The sequence below is a fragment of the Microtus oregoni genome, unplaced genomic scaffold, assembly GCF_018167655.1.
Source record: "Microtus oregoni isolate MIOR12 unplaced genomic scaffold, Mior012 000045F_ref0000178, whole genome shotgun sequence".
Taxonomy (NCBI): Eukaryota; Metazoa; Chordata; class Mammalia; order Rodentia; family Cricetidae; genus Microtus; species Microtus oregoni.
In genome coordinates this window covers 1,840,634-1,864,392 of record NW_024543219.1, presented here as the reverse complement: position 1 = coordinate 1,864,392, position 23,759 = coordinate 1,840,634, and the positions used below count along the sequence as shown (strand labels likewise).

General features: G+C 41.2%; 1 protein-coding gene across 6 annotated transcripts in view; it reads left to right on the top strand.

Moving 5' to 3' along the window:
* Cab39l (calcium binding protein 39 like) overlaps positions 1-23,759 on the top strand; it is a 103,743-nt gene that overhangs the window by 35,828 nt on the left and 44,156 nt on the right. For 3 of the 6 annotated variants that reach the window (XM_041633816.1, XM_041633820.1, XM_041633821.1), the window contains 2 exons: positions 16,392-16,533; positions 19,637-19,801. In XM_041633816.1, coding sequence (XP_041489750.1) covers positions 16,423-16,533; positions 19,637-19,801 — 276 coding nt within the window. In that variant the 5' untranslated portion in view covers positions 16,392-16,422. Of the gene's footprint in view, positions 1-4,803; positions 5,148-16,391; positions 16,534-19,636; positions 19,802-23,759 lie in introns of those variants that run through there. The other 3 variants (XM_041633817.1, XM_041633818.1, XM_041633819.1) reach the window with 2 other exon arrangements.

Genomic DNA, 23,759 nt, shown 5'->3' with positions numbered 1-23,759 from the left:
GGGTGACTGGCCCCTTCTTTGCTCACTCTTCCATCTTCTCAGAGTTCTCCTCCTATTCTCTCTGCCTGTTAGCCCCGCCCATCCTTCCTCCTGCCTAGTTATCAACCATTCAGCTCATTATTAGACCAATCAGGTGTTTTCAACAGGCAAGGTAACACAGCTTCATAGAGTTAAACAAATGCAACACATCTTTGCATCATCAAACAAACATTCCACAGCATAAATAAATGTAACACATCTTTAACTAGTATTCCACAACACATTGCCACGAGGCCTCTGTCAGCTCCAGGCCTCGGGTTTCTGCTACATAACCAATAATGGGCTCCAATGGGGCTCCTCTTGGATATCCTGTTGTCCTGTGTCATGGGGCTCCTCTTGGATATCCTGTTGTTGTCCTGTGTCATGGGGATCCTGTTGTTTTGGATCTGTCTGCTCATCCCCTTCACATGCTCCAACAGTTAATAGATTGTGCGGATATTGGGGTAGGCCAACTCGTAGCCCTGGTTCTGGGCCTGGGTAGTAGCTGTGTTGGTCAGCCTCATCCTTACTCCCCAGATGAGCTCTCCAGCAGTGTGTCGGCTAGTTCACCCAGTGCAGCCTACAGCAAAGAGCTGGATCAGTTCTCTTTAGGGCCCTCAGAGTGAGTCTCTCTCACTGTCATCACCAGGGCCAGCCCTACTGTTGTGCTTAGGCAAGGTGATTGATGTAGCAGGCTCAGCTTTCCTGCTCTCATGCCCTCGGGGATGGCTCACATGTGCCCCTAACAACACAGTGTGCTCTAGTGTGCTGCCTAGGCGGGGAGCAGGGCCTGCTCTTGAGTGTGCTGCAGCTGGTGTGGCACAGGGATAGTTCTCTCCCTCTGATGACCCTGGGGCCATCTCTGTCGCGGGTCGCAAGTAGCAAGGGACAGAGGGGAGGACATCTTTTCCACAGCTATGTCCACCGTATGGCAGATGGGGGCAATTAGCTCTGTTGCTCTCACACCCTCAGGGCTGGCTCACCTGCTTCGCCAACAGCAGGGCCAGCTCTAGTGTGCTGCCCATAGGGGAAGCAGAGGCTGCTTTCTCGTTCACTGTAGCCGGTGGGGGTCAGGGCTAGCTCTCCCACTCTTGTGACCTCAGGGCCACCTAGCTCTCTCATCTGCTATAAGTGGTAATGGGTGAGATGGGGAGAACATCTTTCTCTTACCCATGCCCCCACATGGTAGGCGAGAGGTATAGGGCCATCTTTCCCAGGGGAGGGGGTGAGCTTTCCCCTGAGGGGTTTGGCCAGTTCACCTGCTGTAGTATCAGGCAAGAGGCAGGGCCAGTGAAGGGTGGGGCTGGCTCTGCACAGCATAGTTCCAGTGACCCCATGTTAATCCAGGCAGTGGACATCACCACAGGCCCAGACAGGGATTTCAGCAGCAGCTTGGGCCCAGATGCCCAAGCATCATGGCCCCTGTGGCAGCACAGACCATTCAAATCAGCATGGCCCCAGGTCACCAGTGTGGTCACAGATGGCTAGCCAGACCCCAGCATCCACAGAGCTTTTGGTGGCAACTGGAGCCACAGACACCACCCAAGACCCCAGCTCTCACAGGGCCACAGACCCTGACATGGCCCTATGCAGTGGCCTGTCACTGGACAACACCATGGCCCCTGGTGGCAGCATGGCCCTCGGATACCCTCGTGGCCATAGGTTGCAGCCCAGATCCCAGGCATTTATGTGGCTTTTGGTGGCAATACAAGCCACAGTCCCTGGGTGTGGTAGGACCATGGCCACAGCCAGGTTGTCACCATGGCCCCAGATGGCAGCACAGGCAACCCTCCTCAACGTGACCTTCCGACACCAATATGGTCCCAGGTGGCCCAGCATGGCCATGGTCTTTGACTGTCTCAGGAGCCACAGACATCAACACAGATCCTGGCTGCAGCAGGGCCATGGACACAAACATGGCTCCAGTTGACAGCCCTAGTCACCCAATTGGCCTGACCCTGGCAGCAGTACAACCGTCCCTCAGCCACCAACATGGACACAGGTGCCTTGCTGCCCAGACCTCTAGAATCCATGTGGGCCCTAGCACTAACATGGGCCAGGGATATAAACACAGACCCCAGCCACAGCAGGACTATGGACCCAGACATGGTCCTTGACAGCCTGGGCCAGCTTGACCCCAAGTGGCTGTGCACGCCACCCAGATTGGTGTGACCCCCGCAGCAGTACAACCCTCAGATACCAACGTGGCCCCAGGTGGCCCCTAGCCACAACATGAAACACAGATAATCAACACGGCCTGCTTGGCTGCTCCAGGGCCACAGATCAAGCCGAGTCATAGCCCAGGCCCTGATATCTCCCTGGACTCGGGTGGCCAGCTGGTCATTCAATCAGCACGTTCCTCAGCACCCTCACCTCTTCTGATCTGCCTCTCCCTCTCTTCCATATCCCACCCTGTACTCTTTCACCACATTGATGCTCAGCTGCCCACTGCCTGGGCTCTTAGGTGGGTCACGGTGGCACTTGACTGGGTTGCCGCCTCAGCCACAAGGTATAGCGTGGAGCCGTTGTTTTTCCTCTCTCCCATTTCTAGGCCTAGAGATCTGGCACCATGTGGGCTCCTGGTTGATTGTGACCCCTGCAGACTCAGAAGTAGTGGGGGGAGTAGGTGCCATCTGTGTCCACCAGTGAATCAGGCCTGAGTGGGGCCAGCAACTTCTGGTTATAACATCTGTTCTATTACTGTGGTCAGAGAAGGAGGCCCATCCCATTTTGTCTTTTAGAAAAAGTAAAATCGATGTCTTTGTGGTCTAATAGCCTTCTTACTAAGTCTATGTATTCATATGAGAGGGGCAATGGGGCCTGGAGTGGAGCGCTGGGCCTTTGTAGATACAGGATAGATTGGTGAGTGCTCTGCCCTTAGTGCTCTGCGCCTATCCCTATCCCCTATGGATATTACTTTCTGTGCTGAGTTTTGAAGCCATAGGTCTTCTGATTTCAAAAATACTTTAAAACATTTACCTTGAAGTCTTTTTAAGAACCACTCTTATAAATTCTGAATTTCTTTGATTGTGGTAGGACTCTTGAGAATATATCCAGGGTACAAGGCATTAATAGTCCTTACCAGTTTAGAATAATTTGCATTTGACATCAAGATCTGGTCATGTCTGTTAACCCAGCACTTGGGAGGCTGATAGGAATTCAAGGCCAGATTTGACTTAAACATCGAGGCCTTGTTGTGAAAGGTGAGAAAAAGGAAGACTTACAGACTAGGACATAAAATTGATTTATTTTCAAATGTGATTGAAAGAATAATTTTTGGCTGATCTCTAGACAAATTTGATACCTATTCTTAGATGTTAAGAAATACCTAACTAATTATGTATAGTATATTTAAAATTCAAAACTATGTTTTAGCTGGGACTTTGACTCAATGATAAAGCACTTACCTAGCACAAGCCTCTGGATTTGATTTCCAGCTCGGGAAAACAAAATTTACTAACCCCAACTTCACTGCTTTAAATGGACCTCATTAAGTATATATACTCCATTTATTTTGTTGTGTGTATTTGTGCATGTGCCGCTCTGTACATGTGTTCAGAGAACAACCTGTGTTGTCAGTTCCCTCCTCCTGCTGTCTGGTCCTGAAGATTGAACTAGGCTTAATGGCAATCACCTTTATCTTCCTAGCTGCACCACTAGCCCAATAATCTCTATTTTAAAGTCAAATTTTATATGCTTGTTTTTCTTCAGGCATTTAAACAGCTATTTAGAGGTAGTTAGACTTTAATTGAGCTCATACTCCGAGATAAACTAGTTCTGTCGAGAAGCATTAGTGTCTGAGTAATAGGTCCATAACTACTGTTGTCAGGTCCGTAATGGGGAGTCCTGGGGAGAGAAACCAAGGACTCTTGCATATTGGAGGCTGGGGGCTGACACTCCAAAGCAGCTGTAACTGGCTTCAGTACAGACCTGGGAATTCAGTTCCAAAGAATCCTGAAAATGTCGTCCAAGTCACCTTTTCACTCTGCCTTCCCCAAAGCCTAGTCTCGAAGCCATAATTTGAAGGTGTTTTACTATACGAATATGGATGTGAGAATTTTTAACTGTTCTCTGTGGCCTTTCCAATTCTCACTAAATAGGAATAGCGGAGCTTGACCACAAATGCTTAGATAGAAAACTTTCTGTTGAAATAGTTGCGTCTAGTTTGCAATAAAACATAAGAGACTCTAGTTAGATCTCTGGTGTCTGTAGTTTTCTGTTCTTATAATTTTTTCATTATAACTGCAAGTGTTACTCTGCATTTGAAAACGTAAAGTACTAAAAAATTGATTGCCTTTTTATAAAAATTACACTGTTAAAATTCAGTTATTAACACTCTGAGGTCTCCCTTGCTTTCTGGTTACACTGGTAGTGCCTGCATATCTCCTCACTGCGCGTTCTCATTGTGACAGCATTCTCCCTGAGGAGCCCACACGTTAGCCGTCAGGCCTGTTATTGTTACCGTCAGTGAGCAGTTGCTGGGAATCTACATTTATATTTTGGAGTAAGATGGTCGAGCCAGCTTAATCGTCTGACAAAATCCCATACAGAAATTGGTTCAAGACTTGGAGGGAAAAAGTGATGACAAATTTCTGTTTATCTTCAGACTTTTCTTTTTGCCCGAGAATTAATTTTGTCTCTGTTAATTGCTTTACAGACAGGCAGTCTTGTAACGTTACACAACAGGGGCGGCAGGGAGGGGGGAAAAGGAGCTGTGACTGTGTGGTGTGCATCTCAAGCCCCGTGCTAGAGAGGGAGAGCGAGCGAATAAGCAAGCTGGTTTGACCAGAAACAGAACTGCCTATGACAGATTAAGAGACAAGCAAGGTTTGGAATCCGAGAGCTAGCAGAGTGGAAATTTACTGCGGCTCTCTGTGAGTGTTCAAGTGATCATTTTCTGCTAACGTTTTCCGGCGGTAACTGTTACTCTTCAGAGTCAGAAAGTCAAGACAGAATTGTGCAGTCTTTCTCCACCACACTTGAGGAGGAGGAGGCATCCTTTATTAAATGGAAGAGAAAGGCTACTTCATCTGAAGTGCTTTGACCCCGAGAAAAGAGCTGTCTTCAGCACCTCACCATGGCTCTACGTTTTGTTGCTTAGACACGCTGGGGAGTTTCTATAGCCCTTGGTGAGTAACAGCAAAGTTTTCTGTATTGGTTTGGGTTGAGGAAAGTGAATTAATAAGAGATAATTGAGTTCTACAGCAATACTTATATGTTAAATTGGACTGTTGCTTGTTTCTTTGCACGATGAACTGCTGTTACTAGGAGAGGTCCGGAAAAACAACAACTACAAAACAGTACTTCTCTGTTGCCTAAGGCACTTGAATCCTTACCAACTTTTCTGTGTCCTCCAAATATCTTATTTTGGAAATGGTTTTTTATTTACAGTTTCCAAAAATAGTGGCAGTTTCTGTTCTTCATGTTTTCCTATCACGTGTTTGAAAATTTGTAAGTTATCTATCTATATATTGTCAGAAAATTTAAAGCTATTGTCATAGTGTTTGATATTATAAGTTATTATGAATTACATCCTTCTACCATAATTCAGCTTAAAGTATTGCTAGCATTAATTGAAAGTACATATAATTTAAATGTTAGATGCTACTATGAAACCCAAAGTAACACCTGATTTTTCCAAAGTTCTGTGAGAAAAATAAAAAGGAGATAATTTACCTGTATAACTTATCATTCATGTAAGATGAATAAATATACATTTTTGAGTTAAAAGAGTTAGGCATTTTCTTCTTATAGTGACACCAAGTTCCCATATAGTCGGTCATGTAGCTCACTTGCAGAGATATAACTAGAAGTATATGTGTAAAGAGCAAAAAAGTAAATTCTTGCTATGTTTATTTACATTTCAATAGAGCCTTCATTTGTATAATCTTTAAAAGGATATTGTATATTTTCTACAGCTGCATATAGGTGTAGACATATGTGTTATATAAAAAGTATGCATATAAGTGTGTGATTATTCTTCTGTAGAAGGAAGTATATATATTGTTAACTATTAAATTGATTCATTGCATAAAGACAACTATTTTGAGCAAAGTTTCTATTCTACCCTGTGCTAGCCTCAAGAAATGTGTGCCTTTGGCTATTGATTCAAGTGAGTCTTTTAAGGCAGAAAAAAATTAATGAAAATGAAGGCTCCTGCAGAGAGCCAGTAAACTCTGGACAGGCGTAGAGCCTGGACATAGAACGGCTTGCTTTTTCCAGTAGCTCCTCTGGTCTACGTGTACAGAACCCTGTAGAACAGGTTTTCTTTTGTGGCTTTTTTCCCCTCCAGTTTGTTGATCTAACATATAAGAAGCAACTCAGGGCCTGTGGAAACTTCTGAACAAACTCTTATACAATTAAAGTCAGCACTTTTATTTCTTTACATAATCTCAATACTCCATCCTTAGATGGATGGAATTTACATTAAACTTGACAGTCTTCTGGGGGAAATTGCTTTAGTAATTTGCTAGTGTTACCTAGTGATGTCACCACTTCTTAGGCACACAGTAATGTAAACACAGAGAGAAAGAGTGTGCCATCACAATTTACAAACGCTTTATTTCAGGAGCTCCTTTGTAAGCAGACTGCTGAATGTAAGAGCCCGTTTCCCTGGGAAATCATTCATCAAGTGGCTGTTAGGTTTTTATTTTAGGCTGAGAATATAATTTATTCATGCTATAGAAAGACCATTGTCACTTTTCAAGAGACTAAAAAGTCAGTTCTAGTGCCAGAACCAAATGAGAACCAACCATGGGAAGGTGCTTATTTCTGCCACGTATCAATGCTTAAGAACAGCAAGTATGATACAAAGTCGGTACATTTGGAAGGATGCTTAAATGGGATTCTTAGTTATTTCCAAAGTTGGTTTCAGTTTTTATAGTGCCCAATCTAACACTGCTGTCAGAGATTTCTTTCGGTATATGAAACGGTCTAGCCTCTGCTTCTCTGTGTAGCAGTTCTGGAGTCCAGTACAGTGTGAGTAGCACACCGTAGGTGCCTGATAAGAGACCACCTGAGGACTGGCCTGTGTCTTTGGTCTGCATCAATGGAATGGAGAAGCTGGTGAGATGATTAGTTGGTACAGTGCTTGCCACCCCGGCACCCTCTTAAAAATCCAGGTGTAGGGAGTCAGAGAGATGGCTTAGAGGTTAAGAACACTGACTGGTCTTCCAGAGGTCCTGAGTTCAATTCCTAGCAACCACACAGTAGCTCACAACCATCTATAAGATTTGGTGCCCTCTTCTGGCCTGCAGGGATACATAGGGCAGATCGCTATATACATAATTAACAAATAAATCTTTTTTAAAAAATTTACAAATCCAGGTGTAGTAATACACTCCTGCAATATTAGTACTGGGGAGGTGAATATCGGATTCCAGTGCTTGCTATCCAGCTAGTCTTGCTGAATTGCCGAGCTGCTGAGCTCCATATTCAATGAGATACCCTGTCTTAGTAAAATACGGTGGAGAGAATTAACATTAACCTCTGGCCTCTGTTTGTATGTGTACCTATATGCATACCCACTCACACATACATATGCATACATGAACAACACACACAGGCTTTTCCCATGAGAGGGAGGGAGGGGAGGGAAAGAGAGAGAGAGAGAGAAATAGCTTTCTCAAAGTGTCCAAAGAAGTATAGGGGCCTAAGGGCACACACTTTCCATTATAAGAAAGAAATGGCCTGAAGTAAATGGATTGAATTATGAGATATGAACAAGCAAAATAGGACAGAGTGGTCATAACTTAGAAAAGACTGTAGCCCATCTAGGTGGCAGTCCTGAGTTAATGGCTTGGTGATGAAAGGAGGCCAGGGTATGTGTTAAGTATCTTGAATACATGAAACATTTTGAAGTCAGAAGTCAGGTGTCAACTCAAAGGGATTATCTATTTCATATGTATACTAGGAACAATATAAAGAAACATGGCCTACTTGAAAAATTCAGATTAACTCTATCCAAGTTTAGCTATCCAGTTCAGTTAGATTGGACCTGGAATTTCTTTAAAGTGTTCATGCACAAAATACATAAAATATGAAAGCTAGCAGTACCATCTATGCGTTTCACGGGCCAATAAATAGTTGTAGGCTACACTTAGCTGGAACCACCCTTTCTTCCTTCCATTCCAGAATAATTTAAAAGTAGTGATTTTGAGTTGTCCTAAGTGACATATAATAGGTCCTTAATTAGTACTTATTAAATAAATTAATAGATTTGGATGCTTTCCTGTTGTATACACATAAATACATATTTATATTGCAACTTAGAGAAACTAGCCTATTTCCTCTAGAAGCAAAAAGATCTATTATGACCTTATTGACATGCATATTATAGTTATACTCTTCAATTGGTAATTAAAGAATGGCTTAAACAGAAATATTTACTGTCTATAAGTGAGAAAACAAACTTCCTAACTTTGCAATTTAAGTTTCTAGCAGAGACTCAACAAATTTCTTCCAACTTTGGAAAGACAAAGGATTATATTAATATATCAGCCAGAAAAACTATACCTATTGTGGGTGTATTTTGAGTAATTAGCTTCAGCTGAGTCACCTTCATGTCTATACCCTTCGGTAATATTTTTGTAGACTGGCAGTAACAAGGGCAGAACTTCCTGATGCTATGAAATAATTGTTTTTACAGTATCCCTAGAAATCAGACTAACGTCAAGAACGGGATCTAACCACAATTAAGTGTTGTGTACACTGCGTAGTGCTTGCAGAAGACTGAAAAATGCTGGAGTATCAGTCTCTTGAGTATTTTTTTATATTTACTGTGCGTGCGTGCATGCGTGCGTGTGTGTGTATGTGTGTGTGTTATGCACATACACTTGCTCATGTGCCATGGCGTGACTATGGAGGTCAGAGAATAACTTGAGGTTGCTGGTTCTTCCATTGCACCACGTGGGTTTCAGACATTGAACTCAGGTCACCAGGTTCAGCAGCAATTTTTTCCTGAGCCATCTCAGCAGCCCTTGATTATTCTGTTGTAAAGGAAACCATTTGGGGATTTCAGTGAGCTTGAATGCTGACATGGCTACTGGTTTGGGAGAATGCTGATCTAACTACAAATCGCGACTGTGAAACTCTAATGCAAAATATCCCTCATTAAAAGTCATTCATGGTTTTTAAATGTAGAACATTTTTGCTCCTGTAAACAGCCGAAGCTGTCAGCAGAAATATTAATGTGGAACTAATAAAGTTCCTGGCCTTTTCTAGAAGAGTAATATGTTCCTAAACTCATGTGGGTAGTTTTATGTCTTCTTAATTAAGCTCATATATTATTTCTGTTTTAAATTTATGTAACATGGTGCACTGGAAATAAAGCATAATTACTAAAAGACATGAGTCTCTCATAAAAGAGTTTTTATTCTCATATAAGTCACCCAAGGTGTCTAGATGAATGAAAATTCATAAGACATTTTCCACAAATATTCTATTTCTGTGTAAATTATTCATTTTTAGAAAATATTTCTCCCCCACAGACACTGTTAACAAAATAAAACGTAAAACTAAGTGAAGTCAGGCCTAGTGGTGCACAGCTGTAATCCTAGCTATTAAGAGCCCAGAAAAAGGAGGTATTCAAATTAATTTGAACCTCTAGAGCAGTGGTTCTCAACCTGGGGGTTACGAGCCCCTGGAGAGTCAAACAATGCTTTAACAGGGGTCACCTAAGACCATCAGAGCACAAAGGTATTTACATTACAATTCACAACACTAGCCAAATTTACAGTCATGAAGTAGCAGTGAAAATAATTTTATGATTGGGGATCACCACAACATGACGAACTGTATATATTAAAGGGTCGCAGCATTAGGATGGCTGAGAACCACTGCTCTAGAGTAAGAGTTACCTGTGAAATCATTTTTATACTTTATTGGTAGTCTGCTGATTTTCACTTGTCTGTCAAAATACAAAATTCAGTGTGGTTTCTAATAACATTGGTATGCATATTTAAATTCAGTGTGGTTTCTAATAACATTGGTATGCATATTTAAAAGTTGAAATAAGGTTGGAAGATACTTTGCCACATACTTGGTGCTGTGGCCTATCTAACTATAGTGATGCATTTTGTAATTTATCTGTGACAGCATTTCTCAATTTTTATTCGGTAGGGGTATCTTTGGACACAGCAAATATAGAACTTTTAGGTACACTTTTCAGTTTCTAATTCACATCTAATCAAATTACCCATTGTAAAAGAACGATTTAATTAGCACTGTTTACTCAAGATATAACTCCCAGCCATTGAGTTTAAAAATACATCTTTATATGCCTAGTCATCTGCTCCTGATGCATTTTTATTGTATTTATTTCTGTTTGTGGTCCTCTTAGAACACAGGTAAAAGAATGCCAACCCTTGGGACTTCCTGAATGTTTTTTAATGTGGTGATTGGTGGGGATATTGAGGGTGTTTAAGAAAGGTGCATTTGGAAGACTGGGGTGTAGCTTAGTGGAAGGCGATTGTGAAGCCAGAACGTCATCGCTAGCATTGCAAAGGCAACAGAAGTAGTAACTTGGGTTTGTTTGGGACTGTTGATGTGGCTCAATAGAGCACTTGCCTAGCGTACAGAGACACCCACACTCAGTTCCCATGAACATGTGCACACACAAGTACACACACACACACATGCTTTAACTAAAGAGCTGTGGGAACCTTGGAAATGGTCTCAGCGTGTTCTCTGTCGGTTGAAAAATAAACTTAGGTTAAAAAAAAAAAACCTGAGTTGAGTTTTTTAAAATAATGAGTTTGGCAGTAGAGGTCATACAGATGCTTTTGTGCTTGTTCAAAGCCTGAGATTTCTTCAGAGATAGACTTACCACTCCCTTCAAAATGCTGGCAAAACCTTTGAATTGAGAATTGTTATTGAACAGCACAGTTGGAAGTTAGGGGAAAAAAGGTCTAGAAATATTCACTACCCACCCCAGCCAGATACTTAGACCCCTTTGAAATGTCTGATGTAAGATACCAGCGGGGACATGCAGTGTCTCACACACCCCTCTCCAAGCACACCTCTCCATTGAAGTTGCTCAGATGACTGACCTTGGGCCATCCTTAGTGGCTCTTACACACAAGGTAGGAGTGCTGCCAAAATCTTCCACACAACCTCCCCGCCTGTGTTCGCTGGGCACAGAGCTAAACGATCTTTTTGGCTTTCTCTCTAGAACCTGAGCCAAGTACCACTCTTCATGAAACTTCATAGCCTCAGAAATTTTATTTGACTGATGACTTGGAAAGATGAGGAGGATCAGAATTCCAGTGCGGACTTTAAAACAAAAAGGCTGTTTAGTAGTTTGAAGTACTATATGAGAGGTGTTTTCATGATGAATGCGTTGGCCTTTCATTAAATAGTTTGACTGTGTTCTCCAGAGCTTGCTACTATTGGCTCCGTGTGTGTGTGTGTGTGTGTGTGTGTGTGTGTGTGTGTGTGTGTGTGGTGGAGCAGATCCACATGCACGCGTATGTTTGGAAACTAAAGGACAGCTTGAGGTATACCCCAGGGCGGCTCTCAACCTTTTTGAAATAGTTCTCTCACTTGGACCTTAGACTAGTTTTGACTAGTCTGACTGACCAGCAAGCCCTGACATCCGCCTATCTCTACTTCCCAGTGTTCGAATTTCAGGCACATACCACCTCACCCAGCTTTTAGGTCGGTTCTAGAGACTGAATGTGTTTCCTCATGCTAGTGCAATAAGCATTTTGCAAATGGAGCCAAACTATTCGCTTTTTAAAAGTATTCTTATTGTGCATAGGCTCTGTGGGTTTGTATTTCTGTTTGCTTTACATAGTTGCAGTTGTGCCCTGTAACATGAACATGACAGTGTTTCTAACATTAAATTTCCATTCTATTTCACATTGTTTAGAAACATTATCATGGTCATAAACCATGTTTCATCAAATTTAAGAAGCTCTTGGTGGTAAAGAACATGACTGATTTATCTGTCACTAAAGCGGGGGGACACGTTGCTAGTTAGTGTGAAGCACTATCAACCAAGAGACGCACCTCATTTTTGGAGGTGTTAGTATTTAGAAAACTTTTTTTTCCAAGTTGGAAAAGATCACAACATTCACTATTAGTATATAGAGTGGTTATAGCACTATTTTCTTTTTTTTGAGATGTTTAGGCTCTTTTGGGGGTTTTCACTGTTACAGTAAATATTGCAATAAACCTGCTCTATACAAATTTGAATATTAAGGTGGGATAATAAGATTCATATTTTGATTATCTTAGGTTGTCAGAAATGCGTTTAACTCCTAAGTCAGGTTGTATCTAATATTCTAGAACCATAAGGCCAAATTATTGCACAACTTTAACCCTCACCAGTTGCATTGCACCATCATCCAGGTAGAGTTTTGTCAACATAATAACAAAAGGCTGCATTATTTAGCTGGGTATAGCTCTGCACCCCTGTAATTCCAGGACTTAGGAGATAGAGACAAAAGAATCAAAAGTTCAAGGCCTCAACTATGTAGTCATTATAAGACCAGCCTGGACTAAGTAAGACACTGTCTCAAACAAAATAAAACATAAAACCAAAACTCACTTTATTGTGTTGTGGGGAAAGTAATTTTCACCTTGAGTTTTCAGTTTTAAATTAAAGAGAGTGGTTAAATGTTTACTATGTATTTGTATTTCTGTGTTTTTCTATTATCTACATGTTATTTCTCTGATGAATTGTTTTTATTCTCAAAGAGATTTTCAGTTTTAACTGGTTAATTTGCAGGGTCTTATTGTGAAGCTTAGTCTGGCCTTGAACTCATGACCTGCCTCAACTTCACGATGGTCTTCAACCTGGCTGAGGTCTTCCTTTAGAGGGTTGCTAACCAACTCTCTTTCGAATTCCTAGCACAGAATTTTCTTGTTTGCCTGAAGTTTTAATTTTGTAAAGAAATTCAATTTTTTTATGTTTGTAGTCTATTTATAATAACGTTGACTTTCCAATCTCATTGCTTGAGTTGTTTGTTTGTCTGTCTGTTTTGCTGTTCTGGGAATAATAGAACCTTGAGCCTCATGGCTAAGCAAGCACTCTGTTACTAAGCTATACGCCCCCCCCCAGCCCCTTCTTTGAGATTTATTTCATTGTTTCTAAAACTTTAGAAATTTATCTGTATTTGTTTCTGGTATTTCTCCATTAATCTGTGTGTTTTTGATGTCACTGTTACAGTAATTCATTGCGCTTTTCATTTCCTCCCTGCTAATCTTTTTAAATTTTGTTATTGTCTGTGGGAAAGATGCAGTGGTAGGAAACAAGCTTAGTATAATCACGGCCCTAGTTTCATTTACGTTTGCAAAAATATAAAAAAAAACAAATCTATTGTGCTTGCTTACCTTTTATTCGTTAATAATTTCAGTTAGGGGTGTTTTTTAAACCTGTGATTGGAACTATATCAAACCATGAATTTTAGGAATCATTGGTGTTTTGATATTATGTAGACTTGCCAGTCAAGCATTGAAACTGCTGCTCTGGAGAAACCCCGGTACATATGTGCAAGCAGACAGGCAAAGGAATATGTGCTATAGTAATTCTTGCCGTTGTTAGTAGTTAAGAGCAGTAAGAATCTGGAGGACAGATGAGATCATTGGGACATAGTTATACAATAGGATGCTCCACGAGCAGCCAGGGAGCTTGCTCTGTCTCACCTCTTTCTAAGAGATGGATAGGAAGCTTTCTACTCCTTTAAAAGCATTATATTTAGGGGCCTGATGGCCCTGCAGTTAAAACATGTACTTCTCTTTCAGAGTACTGGAGTTCTGTTCCCAGCTTCCATGATGGTTGGCTAACAAATGTCTGTAACTCCAGCTTCACGAGGTCTTCTTGCCTCTGGTTTCTACAAGCACTTCTCATATGCACGTACCACATACAGACCCACATGCATACATATAATTAAAAGTGATGGAAAAAAATTTAAATTATTTAAATTAATCTAACCATTTTATTTAGAGCCTTAGAACTTTATAATAAAATATCATAGTAAAATAGCAATTTCTTTAGATTAGAATACATTATTTCATTTAGCTTAAAGTACCACTGAGGAAAGTGCTAGTGAAGAATTTTATTTTCAAATATAGACCACATTATTATTGCTCTTAGTCATCCTATAGTATTAGATCTGAAAATCAATCCCTTCTGTCTATCTGAAGTTCTCAATCGGCACCTGCTCATTCCCTCCCTTCTCAGTTGCCCAGCCTCTGGCAACCATCATGGTACTCCCAATTTCTGTGTATTCAGTTGTTTTAAAATACTTGTCTCTCTCTGCTTGACATAATACAGTAATGATCTGTGTTGTCACATGTGACATAGCCCTCTCCCCTTCAGTATTGTTCGTGTGTGTGCATGCACCACAGTGGGTTATCTGGATGTCAAAGAATTGGTTTTCACCTTCTGCCTTTACATAGGTTCTAGGGATTGAACTCAGGTTGTCAGACTTGCGTAGGCAAGTGCTTTACCCATGGAGCCATTTCATTGGCCTGATTTCCCTCGTTTTTAAGATCAAATAGCATTATGTGATATCTGTCTTTATCAATCCATTCATAGACATGTGTGTTATGAAGTGTGATGTGTGTTAGCCGTGGGAGTGGTGCTCGGTGATCATGGGATGTAGATACCCCTTCACACGTTGACTTTTATCCCTTTGGATATGTCTCCTGGAGGAAAAATATTGACCAACTAGTTGGTGGTTCTACCACTAATTTTTTTGAGGACCTCCACACCATTTCTTGTCCCAGCTATTCCAGTTTACATCTCCACCACCAGCACCCAGGAGTCCCCTTTTGTCCATGTTCTCACTAACACTTGTTGCCTTTCATCTTTTTGTATTTGGCTGGCTTGTGTCACAGTTCATTTGAGACCTAATTATGGAGCATGGTGTGGAGCATCCTGGCACTGCGCAGGTGGTCATCCCTCCCTCCCAGGGGTTGGGGTGTGGCCCAAGGCAGACAGATGCTACCAGAACAGGGATGAAGTAACTACAGGGATTGTTTCCTTGTCTCTGATTTAGTTCTTTCTGATTCTGTCACTATTTCTATTCTTTTCTTGGAGATATTTGGCGTGGTTTCCTTTTTAACTTTTTAAATTCTTTTTTATTGTTCTTCTCATATGAATGAATTATAATTGTAAATTCACACCCTCCCACTTGTCCTGCCAACTATATGAAGGCTTCCTTTCAAGAACCATTTCAGATTTTTAGCATTAATTTTGTTGAGCTATTTGTGGGCTTGATTCCATTTAATCTTTTCAGCATTATATTTGTAGACATATACAACCTGTGTGTGCAGCCATTGTATATTATCTAGAGATTTAATTGTGAGGCTGTACACTTTCCTTCCCAGAACCATGTTTATTTTCCTATGGTTCTGTGAGAATGCATGGGGTTGCCCAGTCCAAAGATTTTTTTTTTATTTTTTGCACATTGCTGTTGTTTTTGAAAGGCCATTCTGTTGGAATGTGCTTTGAAAGAGGATTTTTATTTCTTTTAAAAGCCACAAGACAAATTTACGTTTATATCTGATCATTAATCTTGACTAGAAAAGTCCTTTAAGTGATGGAGTTTAAAGAATTCTTCTTCATATTAGACATTATATCTTTTGCTGTTGAGATTTTATTCCTTGTTTCCTTTTGTTGTGGCTGACTTTTCCACTACCCTCTCTGCTGTTAGGTTTTTTAAGATAACACTTTATTTTCTTCATATTGCTATAAAGTACCTACACACATATAATAATATATATGGACATTTATATTCTTTGCCATCATTTTAGGTTTAAAAATGTTACCATTAGCCGGGTGGTGGTGGCGCACGCCTTTAATCCCAGCACAGAGGCAGGCGGATCTCTGTGAGTTCGAGACCAGTCTGGTCTACAAGAGCTAGTTCCAGGACAGGCTCCAAAACCACAGAGAAACCCTGTCTCGAAAAACCAAAAAAAAAAAAAAGTTACCATTATCATTATCTAACCTTTCCTTCTTTACTTTAAGAGCCATTTCATTTTAAAATAGAAAAATGATAGTCAAGAATATTCTGAATCTAGTCTATTCATCAAGACTAGATAAGAACTAAGTATTGTTTTCCCAGTACTGGGGATAGAGTGGAGGGCCCTTGCATATGCTAGGCAACTGAGCCACATGCCTGAGCTTGTGTTTATGTAGCAAATGGTTCTGCATCACAGTTGGCTCGTTTTAAGTGTGAGTGGGTGAACTAGACACAGGTCAAACAGTGCCCAGAGAGTAAAATCAGTAGCCAAGTGTGTGCCATGGGAAAGGTATCCAGTTGAGAGTGGATGGGACTGGCCAATCCATGGAGAAGTGGGCATGCTAGGAGCTGAAAGTTACCATGTTTTAACTTGGCTTGTTTTTTTTTTCTTTGTTTGTTTAGCATTCCATATTGGAAGAAGAGATTATTAGACATGAAAAAAATGCCTTTGTTTAGTAAATCACACAAAAATCCAGCAGAAATTGTGAAAATCCTGAAAGACAACCTGGCCATTTTGGAAAAGCAAGACAAAAAGACAGATAAGGTATGATTTAAAACAAAGCCATTATTAAAATGTGTGTATTTTAAGGCCACGCCCATGTAAAAGCTTAATGAAGAATTAAGTGTGGTCCCTGTCATATTCATAGGTTGTTTCGGGTTTTTATGCAGCTAGTAAATGTTGGGTCTGTTGTACTGAACCTTTCTTCAGTGTCCCTCTGACCCAGCCCAAGTCTCTGTAGACATCAGAGCTGTCTCGTTGTACTGTGTTATGGTGATGGGAAAGAGAGAACTGGCACAGTTCTTCCACATTGTTCTGAGGTCTGACCAAGGGACTTTCTCATAGAGAGGCCTTTGTTCATTCTTTGAAGGAATTTTAAGCCCCACATGGTTGGTTCTCTCTGCAATGACTAGATTCAAGATGACCTGTTATAAAATAAAAGACCTTAGGGTCATAGTGTGCTTCTATCTCAGTGTGTGATAAATCCTTAACCTTACTAAGGAATTGGAGAAATATCTTGTTCTAATTCGGACAGTCTTTGAGACAGCCAATTTTTGGTTTAAATACAAACTAAAAATAACCTTCATGAAGTATTTAAATGGCAAACATTAAAAAGAAAAATTAAAAGCCTCCAGGTTTTCATTCCTAACTGGGAGAAGGTCAGTTAAGCCCAGAACATTCACGTTCGCAGCACCGCAGACGAGGATTAAGAGCAGGACCGCTTCTGCTCGCTGCAAGTGACAGTGTACATGTGTCTGAGCTTTGGAGACATGTTCAGTATTATCTGATGAGTGGGAAATATGCATTGCGAAGATCCTACTGGCCCACTAATGATACCTGGACACATTCTGTGGGCATGCTTTTGAATATGCCCACTATACCAGGCTTTTTTCTTTTCAGCCACCAACCACCACCCTAATCATGACACAGAAACTTATTATTAACTTTGAATGCTCACCCTAGCTTAGGCTCATTTCTGGCTAGGTCCTTTAACTTAAATTAACCCGCTTCTCTTTAGCTACCTTTTGCCTTGGAGCTTTTTAGTTTTCTCTCTTCTGTATATCTTCCTTTCACTGCTTCTCATATCTCCTTTGCTGGCGACTGCCTGGCTTCTGACCCCAGGCATCTCTCTTGTTCTCTCCTCTTTTTCTCCCTTTCATTCTTCTCTCGAGCCTGGATTTCTCCTCCTATTTATTCTCTCTGCCTGCCAGCCCCACTTATCTTTTCTCTGTCTAGCTGTTGACCATTGAGCTCTTTATCAGGCCAATCAGGTGTCTTAGGTGAAGACAAGGTGAAACAAATGCAACACATCTTTACATAATTAAGCAAACGCAGCAGAAACAAAAGTAACACCCCTTATACAGTTATATATAAATATTCCGCAGCATAAACACATGTAACATATCTTTGCCTAGTTAAAATAATATTCCACAACAGCACACCAGGAGAAACACATGCGAATGTATTGTAGTTCACGGCTTCTTAATGAGAGAACAGCCCCCAAATTCACAAACAATAGGACCAAGAAAGACGTTGCAGCATACCCAGCTGTGAGTGGAGGAGTAGAAATGGGGCACTTGATAAACTGCTGCCTCTATGCAGCGGCAGAGAGGAGTTCCCCCAATGGGAAGCTGAGTGAAAGGAGTAGAGTGTGTAAGGGTACAGGTCTTCCTTAAATTCCCAAGTTAGAGGGGTTACAGCAGCACAAAGGTAAGGAAAGTAGAGAAAGGTGAAACAGTCATTATGCCTGAGGTTACTTGCTTATACAAAGGCAAAGTTTATTTGTTCTCCGAGTTTTGGAAACTTCAGTCTGTGACCAATCGGCCACATTGTTCTGGGGCCTCTTGTAGGGACAGCCCATCATCATATAGGGAACCTGTGACAGAGCTTGTAGCTGGGATGGGAAAGGAACGGAAAAAGATCATGGCCCATCCCACAATCCCATTCAAATGCATATTCTCAGTGACTAGGAGAGACCTCCCCTGAGGCCCGCCACCAGCAGGATTGCCACACTGAACATATGGGCCTTTGGGGAACATTTAAATCCAAATTATTATAATCTCATGAAGTATAAAAAGGTGCACAAGGTGACAGGGTGCTGAAAATATGGTCTCCTGGCTTGGACTCATGAGAGCAGAGACCTTTTCTTTATAGGTATTCGTAAGCTTGTAATAAGCTAAAGAATTTGAGAAATGCCTTTTAAAAAGTAGTGCCATGCTGACAGAAGTTGTTTTTTGTAATCATGTCTTATTTTCCATTCATTTTCTTCTCATTTTTAGTGATGTGATACTTGCAATATAAAATCAACCAAAATAAACTTTTTTAAAAATAGAAACACAAATTGTTTACTAAATAAGTCTTTCTTTTGTCAACTGTACTAGTTTAATGAGGGCTTTTGAGGTAGAATTCTCATACCATATAATTTCTCAACTCTGGGTTTTTACAACTCACAAGATTGTGCAACCATCCCCACTATTTAATCAAGAACATTTCCATCATTCCTGAAAGAAACCCACACCCATTAGTAGTCATTCCTCACATCCCACTCCCCGACTTGACACTGGCTGCATTCTGCCTCTAGAGTTCTGCTTATTATTCTTGAACTGTAGTAAACCGATACAAGTTTTACAAATAGAAAAAATACGACTGTGTAGGAGGAGTAAACATGTCAAAAGATTATGAGTTGTATATAACAATTTGGGGTTTTATGCCTGGACTGTTGGAAGACCAAGAGAGTAGGGAGCCATTGAGAAATTGTAGCAAAAACTTTGTAGCACTTGGTAATTCCTGAAAATACTCGACTTTTCAAGAATACACTTTGTTTTTAGCTTGTCTCAAATTAGACTGAATAATATTGTTTGAGACTTCAGTTATATTTCTAAGAGGAAATATAAGGAATCTTTTTACATAAATTTTAGTAACTTTTTTTCAAGATTAAAGAAAGCAATACCTACTAATGTTGCTGCTATTGTTTATTTATAGTCAGAAAATGATCTTTGGTTATAAATAGACAAGGCCCAAGAAATGTTTGTGTGTATGTGTGTGTGTTGTTGTTGTTGGAAGTTGTTTGCTGTGTATGTGTTGTGTGCTCCCTTACAACCTAAAATTTGTATTCTTTCTAACTGTTAACATGCTTTCTGGTCACTAGGCTTCAGAAGAAGTATCGAAGTCCCTGCAAGCAATGAAGGAGATTCTGTGTGGTACAAATGACAAGGAACCCCCTACAGAGGCAGTGGCCCAGCTGGCACAAGAGCTCTACAGCAGTGGACTGCTGGTGACACTGATAGCTGACCTCCAGCTGATAGACTTTGAGGTGAAGGCTCTGTCCGAGACTGCTTCTTGAGTAACTAGTGAGCGTCTGTATTTGACTTACAGTGACTGATGTTCCTCCTGGGTCTTAGCAGTAAACAAGTTCTCACTTAACACAGTTAATGTCCACATATGGTACAAACAGCTTTCATAAAACCTTTACAGGCAGACTCATTAGCAGGCAAAAAGGCAAACTGTAATGAAGTTTTCTGCAGCTGGGTCAGTGACCACTGTTCACAGGAGGTAACAATTACTGGTACACAAGGTACAATTTCAAGCGCACAACTCATTCTTAGAACAACCTTTATGGCAAATAAATTGTATTCATTTATTAGTGTGTGTGTATGTGTGTGTGCAGGTAGTTGTGTGTCCTAGTCCATGTCAGGACAACTCTTTGGAGTGAGTTCTCTCCTGCCACCTTGCGGGATCAGGAGGTCAAACTCAGGTCATCAGGCACAGGAACCTTTTCTCATTGAGCCATCTCATTGGCCCTGTTTATCCCATGGTATAGATAAAGAACCCAAAACTCAAGATTTTAAATAATCTTCCTAAAGCCATGGAGTTGCTAAGCTGCATCTGTGATCCAAAGACTGTATTATCAAGCCTGTTCTCATTAAAATACTATACAAAACCAAAAATTTATTAAATGCCAATATGGTCATATGTTTTGACATCATTTTGAAAGCAGTTAAACCAAATTTACTAAGCAATTAGATAAAATAAAAGCAGTAAGTATGTTATAAGCATTTTATTATTATATTATTATTTATTGTATACCTTATCTAATAGTGAATAATGGGAATATTTGTGGCAGGTTTGTATATCCACTGTTTAGATGGTATGGTAGTCAGCCTGTTTTCCTATCTCTTTCTTTCTACCAGTATACTTGGTAGTGTCAGGTGTTTGTTTTTTGTTTTTTGTTGCTTTTTATGGACAGTAGGTAATGCAGGTTTTTTTTTAAAGCAAATTGATGTTATCTTTGTTTACAAACAGAAGAAAATTAACTACAGTGATTCAGCTGACATAAGGTCAGGGTTCTAGGAATCTGTGGAAAACTAACCCACAGCTCCCTGGACAGATAAGGTGGACATAAAAAGAGCAGACAAGACTGGTGGGGTATAAAATCAGCGTGTGCTGGAGAAGGGCCTCAAAGAATCCCGGCTTTAACTCATTCTTCCTTTCAGATACAACTGGCTGTCTCTTTCTCTCCCTTGTTCTGTTTCTCCATCTGGCATTTTCTGACGCATAGTGTCTTCTGTTCCTTGGGCTTGACTTGTTAAATCTCCATCTCCCTCCACTTGTTCCCATTTTCCTTTTCACCCTGGCTAGGCATGGAATCACAGCATGCCTTTACTATGTTCATATATGTAAATGTTTCTTATTTAGTTTAAAATTAGATAGCATGAACATAGTAGAAGCTTGGCATAGTGGAAAACACTTGACTTGGTGATGCAGCTGTCTGGAGTCCAGCCTTTGCTGCTCATTGTACAGCCAGCAAATGAACTCTTCTAGCCCAAATCTTCTCGTCTCTGTAGCGCAATGACGGGAACTGGTGACACTTCTGACAGCACTAAACTATGTGAAGACATGCATCCCGTCACGTGCACGCAGAGCTGTGAGGATGGAGGCGGTCTCTCCAACTTTCCTAGCCTGCCTACGGGAATGTGCTATGCATCTCCATGAAGCGCAGGCAAGGCCCCGCAGCCTAGAGGCCACACCGTTCCTTCTTCAGACCAGAGTATCAATTCAAGCCAATGACTGCTTGATAAAATTCTTCCTTGTTTCAAAATGTATTCTAACCATACAGAACCCCTAACCCTTGTCTCTCGGGTCATAGGTAGCATTCAGAAGCCCCTTTTGTTTTGAAACTACCTTGCATGTTAGGACTGTGTTTCCTACAACTGAGCTACTGCTAATCAAAGCTGTGAGGCACCTGGAATTTTCTTTGGTGCACTCCGTCCAGTGTTACATAGCACTTTGAACATGCTGTTCTGCGCCTGCCCTTGGTCATATTCTTTCCAGCAGCCCTCTGGAAAGAGACAAATGTTAGGTTGGTTGGTAGAATAAAAGAAGGTATCCTAGCCAGGCACAATTGCACACTTACAACCTCAGCAATCAGAAAGGAGGCTGGGCTGAGAGGATCAGATGTTCTAGGCTTGTTGGGGCTACTTAGAAAACTGTAAAAAAAAAAAAGACATCAATAAGCCATTTTTCTTAAGGAATTAATAAATTATTTGGTAGACAATTCAGGCTCCTTTGAATGGTGATTATAGCATTTCCCAAAAGGGGAAATCTTTCACCGTGTGTCTTTGAAGAGCACAGCAGGCATTTGACTAGAATTTCTGATGTTTGTATAACTGGGAGGAAAATTACTGTTTTAGGGATGGGCTCCTGTTCTTACCAGATAACCCAGGGGAAGAAACATTCCTTGCAGAGAGCAGGGGGAAAGGAACAACAAAAGTATGAACTTTTGTTTAGTGTCCACTGTGGTGGGCATGAGGCAGGTTGTTAGTTGTAAAGGTTGTATACAGTCTCTGAGCAATGACTGGCAGGAAAGCAATGGACTTAGCTACCCCTTTCAGAGAACGGTGACAGAAACAGGAGAGTAGTCTTCTTTAGCAGAAGAGAAGCATTTGGAACACGGAAAGAGAAGGCTTGAGACCACCACCAGAAAGGAAGGAGTATAAGGAAAATGATGACGGGGCAGACTGAAGGTGTTTTTCATGGGTCCGGGCTTCACCGTTATTGTCCTGGAGCCTTCCATGGGGACTGGTGTGAATGGTGTATACTGAGGGAAGGACAAAGAATGGTTTTCTACGCTCAGAAGGATGAGAATTACCTGTTGCTGGAGCAAGACAGTTAACAGGGTTTGCAAACTGGGAGACAGAGATTCAGAGCTCACACTGGCAGCAGTAGTGCTTCAGGAAGCAGTGACATCAGAGTTGACATCTGGGACTAACGCAGGAGTATGTGACAAATTCATTTCTCCTTCAAGAATCCAGAGGAAAGTGACCTGTGGGGAATGGGACAAGAGGAGAAGATTCTGCCATCAGTAAGTAAGAGCGAAAAGACAGACCTGAGTATAAAAAAGAAATCTCATTCCTCAGCCATAAATTCTTAACTAATCCTTTAAGCTTTAAATTTGCTGACAGAAAATAATCATTTGAGTATATTATAAGGTTTAGGGAGGGACAGAAGGTAGGAAGGAAGGACAGACTGACCTACCTTTACTAGATTCAGAAAGACTGATAGAGCCAAGGGGTAGTGACGCAGCTTTCCCTTCAAACGCCTCCAGACATTTCCTGGACCCCATTAGAACAGAGCCCATTTTGGAGCACAGTGAGAGGAAAACCTGGAGACTGCTTTATTCAGACTGTAAGTCTGAGTGACAGCTGATAGTAAGTGAAGGAAAATAGGACAGGAAAGTCATTCAGTTAGACCATGGACTGACCCTGGAGTCTGGAGGTTGAGAAGCAGTTTAAATAGGAAGGGAAGAGTCATGGGGTGTCAGGAGCAGTTGCCAGCATCTATCTCAGTCAGATGAACATGAAGAAGAGTTGCACATACTGACTGAGCTTATAGGATGTGTATTGTACTGTCTGTAAGGCAGGAGAGACTAAGGAGTGTAGGCATGTTTTGTACTGACAGAGAGGTTCTCCAGAGCATCCTGGGATACAGATTGGAGGGCGGTGACCTCCCAGACCTTCTTTGTGATGCTGCTGAACTCCCGTGGACCAGCAAGGGGACTGTGGCATGCTCTTTCCTTTTGGGAAACTGCAGTGAGCCCGTTCACTGAAGATTGTTGTAAAGGATCCAGTAGCACTAGGTCGGAGTCCTAGGACATGAATTTTCCATAAGCAATGCCATTGCTACTTCCTGCCGTTGCTCCAAGAGCCTCAACTTCAGCGGCAAGATCAGCCTCCTATAATGCTCCAGATCCTCAAAAAAGACAACAGAAAATT